At 47.5% G+C, this 13768-nt stretch overlaps 1 protein-coding gene across 1 annotated transcript in view; it reads right to left on the bottom strand.

The window, feature by feature from the left end:
* TUBGCP4 (tubulin gamma complex component 4) overlaps positions 1–11040 on the bottom strand; it is a 44994-nt gene extending 33954 nt beyond the window's left edge. The window contains exons 1-2 of the mRNA XM_073653147.1: positions 10697–11040; positions 7317–7445 (exon numbers count right to left, since the gene is read on the bottom strand). Coding sequence (XP_073509248.1) covers positions 7317–7445; positions 10697–10774 — 207 coding nt within the window. The 5' untranslated portion in view covers positions 10775–11040. The remainder of the gene's footprint in view (positions 1–7316; positions 7446–10696) is intronic.
* Positions 11041–13768: the final 2728 nt, after the last annotated feature.

The raw sequence follows: 13768 nt of genomic DNA, 5'->3' as shown, positions 1-13768 counted from the left end.
ATGGCAGGAAAAAAGCAGCTAAGTAAAGAAAAACGAGTGGCCATCATTACTTTAAGAAATGAAGGTCAGTCAGTCCGAAAAATTGGGAAAACTTTGAAAGTGTCCCCAAGTGCAGATGCAAAAACCATCAAGCACTACAAAGAAACTGGCTCACATGAGGACCGCCCCAGGAAAGGAAGACCTAGAGTCACCTCTGCTTCTGAGGATAAGTTTATCCAAGTCACCAGCCTCAGAAATCGCAGGTTAACAGCAGCTCAGATTAGAGACCAGGTCAATGCCACACAGAGTTCTAGCAGCAGACACATCTCTTCAACAACTGTTAAGAGGAGACTTTGTGTAGCAGGCCTTCATGGTAAAATAGCTGCTGGTAAACCACTGCTAAGGACAGGCAACAAGCAGAAGAGACTTGTTTGGGCTAAAGAACACAAGGAATGGACATTAGACCAGTGGAAATCTGTGCTTTGGTCTGATGAGTCCAAATTTGAGATCTTTGGTTCCAACCACCGTGTCTTTGTGCGATGCAGAAAAGGTGAACGGATGGACTGTACATGCCTGGTTCCCACCGTGAAGCATGGAGGAGGAGGTGTGATGGTGTGGGGGTGCTTTGCTGGTGACACTGTTGGGGATTTATTCAAAATTGAAGGCATACTGAACCAGCATGGCTAACCACAGCATCTTGCAGCGGCATGCTATTCCATCTGGTTTGCGTTTAGTTGGACCATCATTTATTTTTCAACAGGACAATGACCCCAAACACATCTCCAGGCTGTGTAAGGGCTATTTGATCAAGAAGGAGAGTGATGGGGTGCTACACCAGATGACCTGGCCTCCACAGTCACCAGACCTGAACCCAATCGAGATGGTTTGGGGTGAGCTGGACCGCAGAGTGAAGGCAAAAGGGCCAACAAGTGCTAAGCATCTCTGGGAACTCCTTCAAGTTTGTTGGAAGACCATTTCCAGTTACTACCTCTTGAAGCTCATCAAGAGAATGCCAAGAGTGTGCAAAGCAGTCATCAAAGCAAAAGGTGGCTACTTTGAAGAACCTAGAATTTAAGACATATTTTCAGTTGTTACACACTTTTTTGTTAAGTATATAATTCCACATGTGTTAATTCATAGTTTTGATGCCTTCAGTGTGAATGTACAATTTTCAAAGTAATGAAAATACAGAATAATCTTTAAATGAGAAGGTGTGTCCAAACTTTTGGTCTGTACTATATATATATTATACTTTTTTTTTTATATACTTGTGACAGAGTCATTGGTGATATACCATATGTAAGGGGAGATATGTTTCACTGCGGCTACTAGCTTCCGTGAACTGAACCAACAAGTTTTCTCCAGCATGTTATGTGTTGGGGGTTAAACCACCATTTTACAAGGGAGTGTTTTTTTGTGAATGACCATTGTGAAGGGTGGGAGGTCATTCATCATATCTCCACCTCAAGGGTGTGGCTGTGGGAGTTAAATCTATGGCATTCATTCTTTTTTTTCAGTTGTGAGTTTGGAGAAGGAAGTCTCCAGACTGTGTGGAACTTCAACTCAGGGGGAAGCCAAGTGTGTTGCAACTTAAGCGAGCAAATCCCGCATGCATATGGACTGTGCGATCGTTTAGCTTTTGTTTTACCGTTATGTCAGCAAGGCCGTGTTTATTTCATGGAACCTGCAGCGCTTTATGCCGTTTTAAATAAACCAGCAGACCAAAACGTTCCTGTGTCTACTTCTGGAAGCAGCCGAGTGAGTCGTCTTACCACAATATATAGAAAAATATCCTCAGACCTACCAGAGAGACTGCAGAGAACAAATAACCTCCTTGCCCACTGTTCAAAAAAAAAAAAAAAAAAAAACACCTCCATTTGCTCTTTTTTTAACTCTATGTGCATACGGCATTTTTTAGACACCAGTGCAGTCGCCAAGTTTTCCAAGACATAGCCGGGCATCTATCACTCTATACTCTGAAGTGTCAAGATCAGGCCGCTTATGAGCAGGGGCGCCCCAAGAGTTTCCAAACCCTGCACCTGTTAAAATAAGCGACATAAGGCGGAACATGTGCACAGCAGCGTCATTTTGACATTGCTGTGCATTATGTTCATTTTATGGAGGTGGGGGGGGGTGTTTGCGGAGCCTTTTTAGGCAGATTCAGGACATAAATCAGACTGAAAAAGATGCTGTGTGCACAAAGCCTGGTGAGGTTAATGCACTTGTTTAATTACTAACCATCACAAAGGGTAGCCAATGTAATACTGTAATATACCCACAGAGTGTAACCAAACAGCATGTTAACACCTGATTGCCAGCTATGCTGCTGCAGTAGGTTAAAATATGAAAACCCTGTTAAAAATTATCTATTACATAGAAAACAATGCAATAAAGTATGCAAAAAAATTGCAAAAATATGCAAAACAACCAGGCATGCAAAGGGGCAAAAACTCACTTCTGCACAATCCCAGGGAGAAATATCATCATCTTACATCATCTCTCCGGCATAGTATTCAGCACAATATATTGATGTTATTTACCTTGATCTGAATATCTTACCATACACTGATGGGGGAGCTATACACCAGTTGTCACCAAATGTTCATATAGTTCACAAGGAAAGCCAACTGTCCTGTTTAATAATTAAGTAATGGTGCCCCCCTGCTCAGAGCGGTAACATTATACACTTCTTGTAGGTATCGCCTTTGTGTAGATAACTGTGATATGCGACTGTCATGAAGTTTTTAATGATTTATATATAGATTGTATTGTTCTCTTTTTAGGCAATTTTAAATGTCAGGAACGAAGACCAAAGTAAAACATTGTTACTCTCCACACGTCACTCCTCGTTCTCAATAACAATACTTGTCAAGAACTTAAAAATAGGTTTGCGAAATTAGCGGCTTTGATCATTTTCAACTTTTGAATACATCTACAGATAGTGGGTACTTCGCCACAGTTGGTTCAAGATTTACAAGTACATAGGTGGCAAACCTACGACACGTGCCCATCGGATGATCCAACCCCAATCAAAGTAGGAGGTCGGTGTCACACGTCCGTAAAACACGGATCAAGCTGAATTGCAAAACCCTGCTGGATGGCCTGGTCTCCTGACCTGAGCTAGGTACCCCGCAGGCACAGAGGGGTCCGCTCAGATCAGGGGACCTGGTGGTCAGTGCTGGGTATTGTGAACATAGCCCAATCGGTGTTTAATGGACATGTGAAAGCAGCGTTAGATGCATACCACTTGTCAGGTTTATAGGGCCTCTTTAGAGTATGTGAATATAAATAACCACCAATATGTACAATACCTATCTACATCATGTAGAAAACGAACAATATTATACAAAAGAGAGGAAAGAACTACATAGTGATGAGCACACCTGAAAATTCATAAAATGTGTATATAAATTTTATTAGGAAAAATAAACATTTATTTAAAAAAAAACATAATGCATGCCAAAACAAAAACTGATCTGGTTTAAATATACCAATTATAAGCCCCAATAATCACAATAATAATAATAATCAGAATATATAGCAAAATTGCACAGTTATAGCCAAGGTATCCCAGACACAAATAAGCAATCACACTGAGAATACATATTGGGTAGGTCCCAGTATACAGTTGAAACCAGAAGTTTACATACACTATATAAAAAGACACATATGCATGTTTTTCTCAATATCTGACATGAAATCAGAATAAACTGTGGCATCGGCGTCTCTGCCCCCTGCCAGGCAGAGGCCCCGTCCCCCTTACCGCCGCGGCCCTGGTCCGGAGTCTTCCGGCCTCTTTGCTGCTGCTGCACGCAGCTTCCCGGGCACTGTGCTTAGGGCGCGCGCGCGCTCCCTCCCTCTTAAAGGGGCGACGCGCGCCATCCTAAAAAGTCCCCGGCCAATGGCCGGAGGACTTTCCCTATTTAAAGCACCTCCTCCAATATGGAGGTGCCCGTGCCCGACAGTCTGTCTACAGTCCAGTCCGCCACTCTGTCTATGGGCTCTGCCCGCCTGCTTACCTGGAAGCACCTGTCTGTTACCTGCCGTGCCTGCCAGCCTGCTTACCTGGAAGCACCTGCCAGTTACCCGCTGTGCCCGCCAGCTTGCCTACCCAGAGCACCCGTCTGGCTATCTGCTGAATCAGCCTGCTTATCCGCTGTACCGGTCTGTTCCTGCCATCTGACCCGTGGGAGTCACCTGCTCTCATACAAGGTCGATCCCAGAGTGGCACCTGGTCCCCCTGCTCGGTCCCTCCTTGCACGGAGTCGACTGAGCCGCCGTGCGACCTTGGTCAGGCCGAGTAGGTACTTAGTCACGCCCCTCTGGTCTCTCCTTGCACTGCAGCACAGAGGTTCCACCACCCGGACCCATAACATAAACCTTCCCGTTTTAGGTAAATTAAGATTACCATAATTTTGAATATTTGCCAATTGCCAGAATAATGAGTGAGAGAGAGAATGTTTTAAGGCATTTTTATTACTTACTGCAAAGTCAAAAGTTTACAAACATTTCATTAGTATTTGGTACCATTGCCCTGAAACTGAATGACTTGGGTCAGATGTTTGGGATATCCTTCCACAAGCTTCTCACAATAGTTGGTCGGAATTTGGGCCCATTCCTCCTGACAAAACTGGTGTAACTGATCCAGGTTTGTAGGTCGCCTTGCTCGCATCTGCCTTTTCAGCTTTGTCCATAAATTTTCAAGAGGATTGAGATCAGGGATTTGTGATGACCACTCCAAAACATTGACTTTGTTATCCTTAAGCCACTTTGTTACCATTTTGGTAGTATGCTTTGGGTCATAGCCCATATATTCATGTCGGATATTGAGAAAAACATGCATATGTGTCGTTTTATATAGTGTATGTAAACTTCTGGTTTCAACTGTATGTAATAATCAAAATAGTGTCAAGGAACAATTATGCCATACTTTCAAAGGTGATAATAAAGAGTAAGAGATGGATTATATACCTAACCTAATAATATTCATGAACCTGGAGGAATATAACCTACACCTGTATCAATATAGTATATCAATTCTATATGGTGCAGAAAGCATTCTGGCAACAAAAATGGTTAAAGTATGTACCATTTATGGCATATGGGATACAGAGCAGATACTGATCACAGAATACCACTAGTCACATGAAGTATAAAGTGGATAGTAAGATCATATTTGGTAGTAAGGAGCACAATCCGTTAATGGGGTATGGCACCCCAGGGGTCTGGTTTCCACAGTAACGGCAATGTTATGTCTGAGAGCAGGTGGGAGGTCTCTTGGTCAGGAATCCTATGCATGCCACACCTCCTGCCCAGTCCTGGGAGGGGAAGAACTTCCCCTGTATAAACCTGGGGCTGAGGCAGGGTTAGAGTTGAGAGGGAGAGTTCAGCCAGGAGGGCTGACAGGGAGCTGTGGCTCCGGCTGGGCCCAGCTCCTGGGCCATGCCAGAAGTAGAGAAGAGAAGCAGCATAGGAAGAAACAACAGGAGCTCTGTGGGAGCAGTGTTACAAAGAGTCAGGGGCTGGCAGCTGCAGAGCTCGCCCTGACTGAGAAGATTTCTTACCGGACCCGGAGTCCGAGGCTGTGGGGACTAACTCCTACCCAGCAGCAGAATCCGTCAGGCAGGGGATTTCAGGTCCTCTGGCCAAGAAACCCGAAGGCACGGTCACACGCATGGGACCAGCACCGCCGTCGTGGAGCGGAAGCTACTAGAAGGCCCCGAGTCACCGGCCATACGGGTGAGCACCACACGGTACACTCAGGGACGTGGGCTACTTATACTCGCTTCTAGCAAGGTAGCCAGAAGAGTATCGTTAGTTTGGGAGGCCTACAACTCCGCCTGGCCAGGGGAGATCCCATCTGCTCAAGGACTGACCAGGCCCCAACCGCTAGCCAGTACTCCGGGAGGGTCTATCTTTGTCATCAGTAAAGACCCTGAACTACACCGCATCGTCTCTGAGTGGTTCCTGCTACCCCCATCATCCACGTCGGCTGCCCTGAGGCCATACCCCTCCCGTTGGGGGTTATACCATCCACGCTGCACCATCCTTCCACCGGCCTCAGCGGTCTGCCCTGCAGCGGCAGCTCCATAGCTGCATTCAACGGGTGGCGTAGTCGTCCATCATCTACCGCTGATACAGCGCCACTTAGTCTGACTCCCTGGGCACGGACCGGATCACCGCCACGAGACTACAACCCTCAAGAGATCCGGCTCCGGGTAAGCTCCCGCGTGCGCAACGCAGCGCGACACAGGCCCAGGGGCGCGTCAGGGGCATAGAGCATCAAGAGTACTGTGCAAAAGATGGCGTTATACCTACTGGCTCCTAGAACAATAAGAACCTTCAAGCTGGAGGGAGCTAGACAAGACAGCAAAGCATGGTGAGACAGGGAGAGACCCCACACGTATCACTGTGACACGCACTGCTTCGTCAGGGGTAGTGTAGTCTATACAACCCACAACTTAAATATACCACTAATCATTAATCAAATACATCCCGGTGGTGAATAGCGTTCAGCTGCATGCTGAGGGAGGCGAAAGTATTCTGACGCGCGGTGCTAGTGAGGGCAGAAACCCTTGCCAATACCTAGCAGCGCACATGTGCGACAGTTACAGAGCAAAGAGATCCAGAATAGCATAGTCAGAGAGAGATACCCGCGAGCGCATGTGTGCTGATCTGTGATACAAGTGAAATGGACCACAGTCAGCCGATGAGGCGCATTTCAAATATATAATCAAAAACGTAATATGTATGCAAAGATAATGGTTATGTATGGAAGCCTGAGAACCCAATCCCAGGCAAGGAAATCGGCAATTGTGAATAAATATTAACTAAAATCATTCCTCATCATAGTCAATTATTTGAATGGTCCATAAGACACTGACATCTACGACACATAATAGTGCCAACCACACGTACAGGAAGCGTACAATGTTCCTCTGTTAGAGCCACCATTACCAGCTGTAAATGTAGTAATATAGCATGTGGCCTCCGTTGCCTAGAAAGTCCCAGAAGCCATCTTTAAAAGGGGTTATCCAATACCGATTTTTATATTAAAATTAGGAGCACGGTGGAATATTTAGAAAAAACAAAATAACTAAACACACAAGAGATAACCTATGGACTGACCCCAGCGTTACTCCATAGCACTTCTCACATCTCCCTCCGGCCTGCAGTCAACTGATTGGCTGCAGCGGGGATGTTCCATCCAAGTCGGAAGAGGTAGTCTCTCAGCTCCCTCTTCCAGTTTGGACAGAACATGACCGCTGTGAAATCCTCCGCAGGAAAAGTTAGTGCCTTTAAACTAGTCTAAGAGAGCATTTTGAAGAAGTGATTACCTGCTGCTGAACATGGCCGGTGTACTGCTCAATGAACTCTGTGAAGCGAATGTAGTCCGTCCCTAACTTGCACAGACGGTTCAGCACACTAGTTTCACCAGGATGAAGAAATGGCAGATCTTGGGATACCTGCAAAAAAAAAAATTACATACTTGTGTTATTCTTCTAGAGAATGTGCAATAGTCTACAACTTAATGTGACATTTAAATAGGAAAAAAAAACACTGGGGCAAAGGCTACGGGCAATGCAAGCTTAATTACATTTTAGAAGCAATTGTTCTTTAAAAGAGGTGGCACCATGAAGACAATCCAGGTACATGTGCAATTAGTAAATACGGATATCAGAGGGGGCTCCTCTGCTCAGACCCCCGTCCATCAGCAGAACAGACTCTGGTGCACCACAGCCATTCATGTATTACATTAATGGCCATTCGCTGGGCCGCCATGTAATACTGTTGCCACCACGGGGAAAGGGAGTATGACCAAAAGTGATCTCCTGATCCTCCTGGTGGCTCCCATTATAAAAGCATTGTCTGTAGTAAAAGAATCCCTGTAATAAAAGTATCAGCATTCAGCTTTACTTCTGTAAGTGGAGACGGTGTGATTAGATGTAAGTACATAGTAATACCGCACACGTCACATGTAACAGTCTGTACAAGAGCCTGGAGGTGCGGAATACAGAGGAGAGAAGAAGTGCAACCACCAATAAAGGAAGAATCCATTAACATTGGCTGAAAACAACGGCGGCCTCCTCCTCTATACACACAGGTGACAATGACAGCCTCCTCCTCCTCCACACCGCACAGGTGACAATGACAGCCTCCTCCTCCTCCACACCGCACAGGTGACAATGACAGCCTCCTCCTCCTCCACACCGCACAGGTGACAATGACAGCCTCCTCCTCCACCACACCGCACAGGTGACAATGACAGCCTCCTCCTCCACACCACACAGGTGACAACGACAGCCTCCTCCCCCCCCCCCCCCCCCCACACACACACACACACAGGTGACAGCCTCCTCCTCCACACCGCACAGGTGACAACGACAGCCGCCTCCCCCCCCCCCCCCCCCCACACACACACACACACAGGTGACAGCCTCCTCCTCCACACCGCACAGGTGAAAACGACAGCCTCCTCCTCCTCCACACCGCACAGGTGACAATGACAGCCTCCTCCTCCTCCACACCGCACAGGTGACAATGACAGCCTCCTCCTCCACACCACACAGGTGACAACGACAGCCTCCTCCCCCCCCACACACACACACACACACACACACACACACACAGGTGACAGCCTCCTCCTCCACACCGCACAGGTGAAAACGACAGCCTCCTCCTCCTCCACACCGCACAGGCGACAGCCTCCTCCTCCACACCGCACAGGCGACAGCCTCCTCCTCCACACCGCACAGGCGACAGCCTCCTCCTCCACACCGCACAGGTGACAATGACAGCCTCCTCCTCTACACGCACAGGTGACAATGACAGCCTCCTCCTCCACATCACACAGGTGACAATGACAGCCTCCTCCTCCACACAGGTGACAATGACAGCCTCCTCCTCCACACACAGGTGGCAATGACAGCCTCCTCCTCCACACACAAGTGACAATGACAGCCTCCTCCTCCTCCACACAGGTGACAATGACAGCCTCCTCCTCCACACACAGGTGACAATGACAGCCTCCTCCTCCACACACAGGTGGCAATGACAGCCTCCTCCTCCACACACAGGTGACAATGACAGCTTCCTCCTCTACACACAGGTGGCAATGACAGCCTCCTCCTCTACACGCACAGGTGACAATGACAGCCTCCTCCTCCACACCACACAGGTGACAGCCTCCTTCTCCACACAGGTGACAATGACAGCCTCCTCCTCTACACAACGGTGACAATGACAGCCTCCTCCTCCACACCACACAGGTGACAGCCTCCTTCTCCACACAGGTGACAATGACAGCCTCCTCCTCTACACAACGGTGACAATGACAGCCTCCTCCTCCACACACAGGTGGCAATGACAGCCTCCTCCTCCACACACAGGTGGCAATGACAGCCTCCTCCTCCACACACAGGTGGCAATGACAGCCTCCTCCTCCACACACAAGTGACAATGACAGCTTCCTCCTCTACACACAAGTGACAATGACAGCCTCCTCCTCCACACCACACAGGTGGCAATGACAGCTTCCTCCTCTACACACAAGTGACCATGATAGCCTCCTCCTCTACACACAAGTGACAATGACAGCTTCCTCCTCTACACACAAGTGACAATGACAGCTTCCTCCTCTACACACAAGTGACAATGACAGCCTCCTCCTCTACACACATGTGACAATGACAGCCTCCTCCTCTACACACAAGTGACAATGACAGCCTCCTCCTCTACACACAAGTGACAATGACAGCCTCCTCCTCTACACACATGTGACAATGACAGCCTCCTCCTCTACACACAAGTGACAATGACAGCCTCCTCCTCTACACACAAGTGACAATGACAGCCTCCTCCTCCACACCACACAGGTGGCAATGACAGCTTCCTCCTCCACACACAGGTGGCAATGACAGCCTCCTCCTCCACACACAAGTGACAATGACAGCTTCCTCCTCTACACACAAGTGACAATGACAGCCTCCTCCTCCACACCACACAGGTGGCAATGACAGCTTCCTCCTCTACACACAAGTGACAATGACAGCCTCCTCCTCTACACACAAGTGACAATGACAGCTTCCTCCTCTACACACAAGTGACAATGACAGCCTCCTCCTCTACACACAAGTGACAATGACAGCCTCCTCCTCCACACCACACAGGTGGCAATGACAGCTTCCTCCTCCACACACAGGTGGCAATGACAGCCTCCTCCTCCACACACAAGTGACAATGACAGCTTCCTCCTCTACACACAAGTGACAATGACAGCCTCCTCCTCCACACCACACAGGTGGCAATGACAGCTTCCTCCTCTACACACAAGTGACAATGACAGCCTCCTCCTCTACACACAAGTGACAATGACAGCTTCCTCCTCTACACACAAGTGACAATGACAGCTTCCTCCTCTACACACATGTGACAATGACAGCCTCCTCCTCTACACACAAGTGACCATGACAGCCTCCTCCTCTACACACAAGTGACCATGATAGCCTCCTCCTCTACACACAAGTGACAATGACAGCCTCCTCCTCTACACACAAGTGACAATGACAGCCTCCTCCTCTACACACAAGTGACAATGACAGCCTCCTCCTCTACACACATGTGGCAATGACAGCCTCCTCCTTTACACACAAGTGACAATGACAGCCTCCTCCTCTACACACAAGTGACAATGACGGCAGACTCATTTATACACGACCTGCAGGCCTGTCCTCTTGTTCCAGGTGAAGATGCTCCCAGGATAGCCGCTCAGGGCCAGGAGAAGTTCGTGAATCATTTCCGTGAGGCCCAGACCCGGGGAATGGTGATGCTGCGCTGCACCCTATACTGTACACATCAGCGCCCGCCGCCACAGCCCGCCAGCACACAGCTTCAAAACCGAACAGACTACACTTCCCGACATGCTTCGCGAAGCAGTGATCGCTGCGGCGCCCATGATTGGCTGAATCTTCTTCCCGACATACTTTGCTTGTAATGTCGTGCCAGCTACCGTATTCATGTGAATAATCCCGTCTATTGAGGCTGCAGAGTTTCACCCGTCTTCCTCCTTCCGGAGCTCATGTGACGCAGTACCCGCCCCCATCCCACCGATCAATATGAAGGTGAACCCGGGAATCGCATCATTGCCGCAGAGCAAACACCACAGCAAAAATGCAATGACGCACCATGTGCACAGCCCTCAGTCACACCTCCCAATTTTTAGAGAAAGAGGGACAAACCATAGGACGTGTGACGTGTGACGCCTGTAGAGTGCTGTGCCTGTGGCACATTAGGACCATGAGCCCCTCATCACTCCCACCCACTGAACTATGCAAGAGCAGCTTCAAGAGTTTGAGCCAAAATGTCTCCTGGTAGACCTGACCTTGTCAGACATCTCCAGGAGGATTAGCAGAGTGAGGGGTTTGTCAACACCTGGACAAGCCCTGTGTAATCATGATAGAGCCACTTCATACTGTCGTCCTGCCACAGCCGATGCCAGGGATGTGGCGCAGCTATTCTCCGCAGAATGACGTCAGAATGTGCCAGATCTAGCCAATGGGCGTCTGCTCGTCAGCTGCTGCCTTTGGGATCGCTCTCACTTGCGATGAAATCGGACGAATGCAATCCAATAAAAAATTGTATTGCATTCGTACCAATTTAATCCTATGAGAGTGTGCTCAGTGGCGCAGCATGCTGGATTCTGATCGTATGCACCCATGTAAGTTTATGGGTGCGTGTGAAACATCGCACTGCACTCGGATATCACCCAAGTGCAGTGCGATTCCTGCTGACGCCAGTAACAGACAAGATGGAGAAATTACTTTTTCCGTCTCCTCCGCAGCTGAGCTGCAATTCTCTCATGCGAGAGGATCAGAGCACTGACACTGCTACCGCTCACAGCAGAGCAGGAGTCGAGTGCCATTAGTATATCGCATCGGATGCCATAGGCTAGTGGGACCCCGGGCTTTACTAGATCATCAGAGCGGATGTCCACCCTAACAATACTAATGAGCGGCAGCCAAACAGCGTACGCTCGTGGGTCATAGGTGCATATCAACTCTTTTTATTTTTAAGCTGCAGTTTTCCAGCAGTGAATAATAACTTTAAAGTCACAATCCCACTATCAGTATTTGGTCAGTATTCGGTCAGTATTTTTTCTCACGAGTGGGATCCAAAACCAGGAGCGGGTGATAAATGCAGAATTGGTGACTTGTTTCTATTATACCTTTTCTCTGATTGTTCATCACCTGATTTTGGCTCCCAGTCCTGAGGAAAAATACTGACCGAATACTGACCAAATACTGATAGTGGGGCCATGGCCTAAATCTGATACCTGCTGTTTAGGAATCTGATCTGTGGTTGTTTAATAATCATCCTCTAAAGTTTTCATCTAAGGCCACGGCCCCACTATCTGACAGAAAATATCCAATTAAATAAAAAATAATAATAAAAATAAAGTGCACTCTGCATTAAAGTGTGATACGAGTAAATACATACTTTATACATGATTGGTTATATAACTAAACATAACGATAAAGTGATTCTGTAGTATACATATACAGTACAGACCAAAAGTTTGGACACACCTTCTCATTTAAAGATTTTTCTGTATTTTCATGACTATGAAAATTGTACATTCACACTGAAGGCATCAAAACTATGAATTAACACATGTGGAATTATATACTTAACAAAAAAGTGTGAAACAACTGAAAATATGTCTTATATTCTAGGTTCTTCAAAGTAGCCACCTTTTGCTTTGATGACTACTTTGCACACTCTTGGCATTCTCTTGATCAGCTTCAAGAGGTAGTCACCGGAAATGGTTTTCACTTCACAGGTGTGCCCTGTCAGGTTTAATAAGTGGGATTTCTTGCCTTATAAATGGGGTTGGGACCATCAGTTGTGTTGTGCAGAAGTCTGGTGGATACACAGCTGATAGTCCTACTGAATAGACTGTTAGAATTTGTATTATGGCAAGAAAAAAGCAGCTAAGTAAAGAAAAACGAGTGGCCATCATTACTTTAAGAAATGAAGGTCAGTCAGTCCGAAAAATTGGGCAAACTTTGAAAGTGTCTCTAAGTGCAGTTGCAAAATCCATCAAGCGCTACAAAGAAACTGGCTCACATGAGGACCGCCCCAGGAAAGGAAGACCAAGAGTCACCTCTGCTTCTGAGGATAAGTTTATCCGAGTCACCAGCCTCAGAAATCGCAGGTTAACAGCAGCTCAGATTAGAGACCAGGTCAATGCCACACAGAGTTCTAGCAGCAGACACATCTCTTCAACAACTGTTAAGAGGAGACTTTGTGCAGCAGGCCTTCATGGTAAAATAGCTGCTAGGAAACCACTGCTAAGGACAGGCAACAAGCAGAAGAGACTTGTTTGGTCTAAAGAACACAAGGAATGGACATTAGACCAGTGGAAATCTGTGCTTTGGTCTGATGAGTCCAAATTTGAGATCTTTGGTTCCAAAGACCGTGTCTTTGTGCGACGCAGAAAAGGTGAACGGATGGACTCTACATGCCTTGTTCCCACCGTGAAGCATGGAGAAGATGGTGTGGGGGTGCTTTGCTGGTGACACTGTTGGGGATTTATTCAAAATTGAAGGCATACTGAACCAGCATGGCTACCACAGCATCTTGCAGCGGCATGCTATTCCATCCGGTTTGTGTTTAGTTGGACCATCATTTATTTTTCAACAGGACAATGACCCCAAACACACCTCCAGGCTGTGTAAGGGCTATTTGACCAAGACGGAGAGTGATGGGGTGCTACGCCAGATGACCTGGC

Source organism: Phyllobates terribilis, unplaced genomic scaffold (assembly GCF_046119375.1).
Source record: "Phyllobates terribilis strain yellow unplaced genomic scaffold, ASM4611937v1 Scaffold_11__3_contigs__length_659146591, whole genome shotgun sequence".
Lineage (NCBI taxonomy): Eukaryota > Metazoa > Chordata > Amphibia > Anura > Dendrobatidae > Phyllobates > Phyllobates terribilis.
This window is presented reverse-complemented; position numbering and strand designations above follow the sequence as displayed.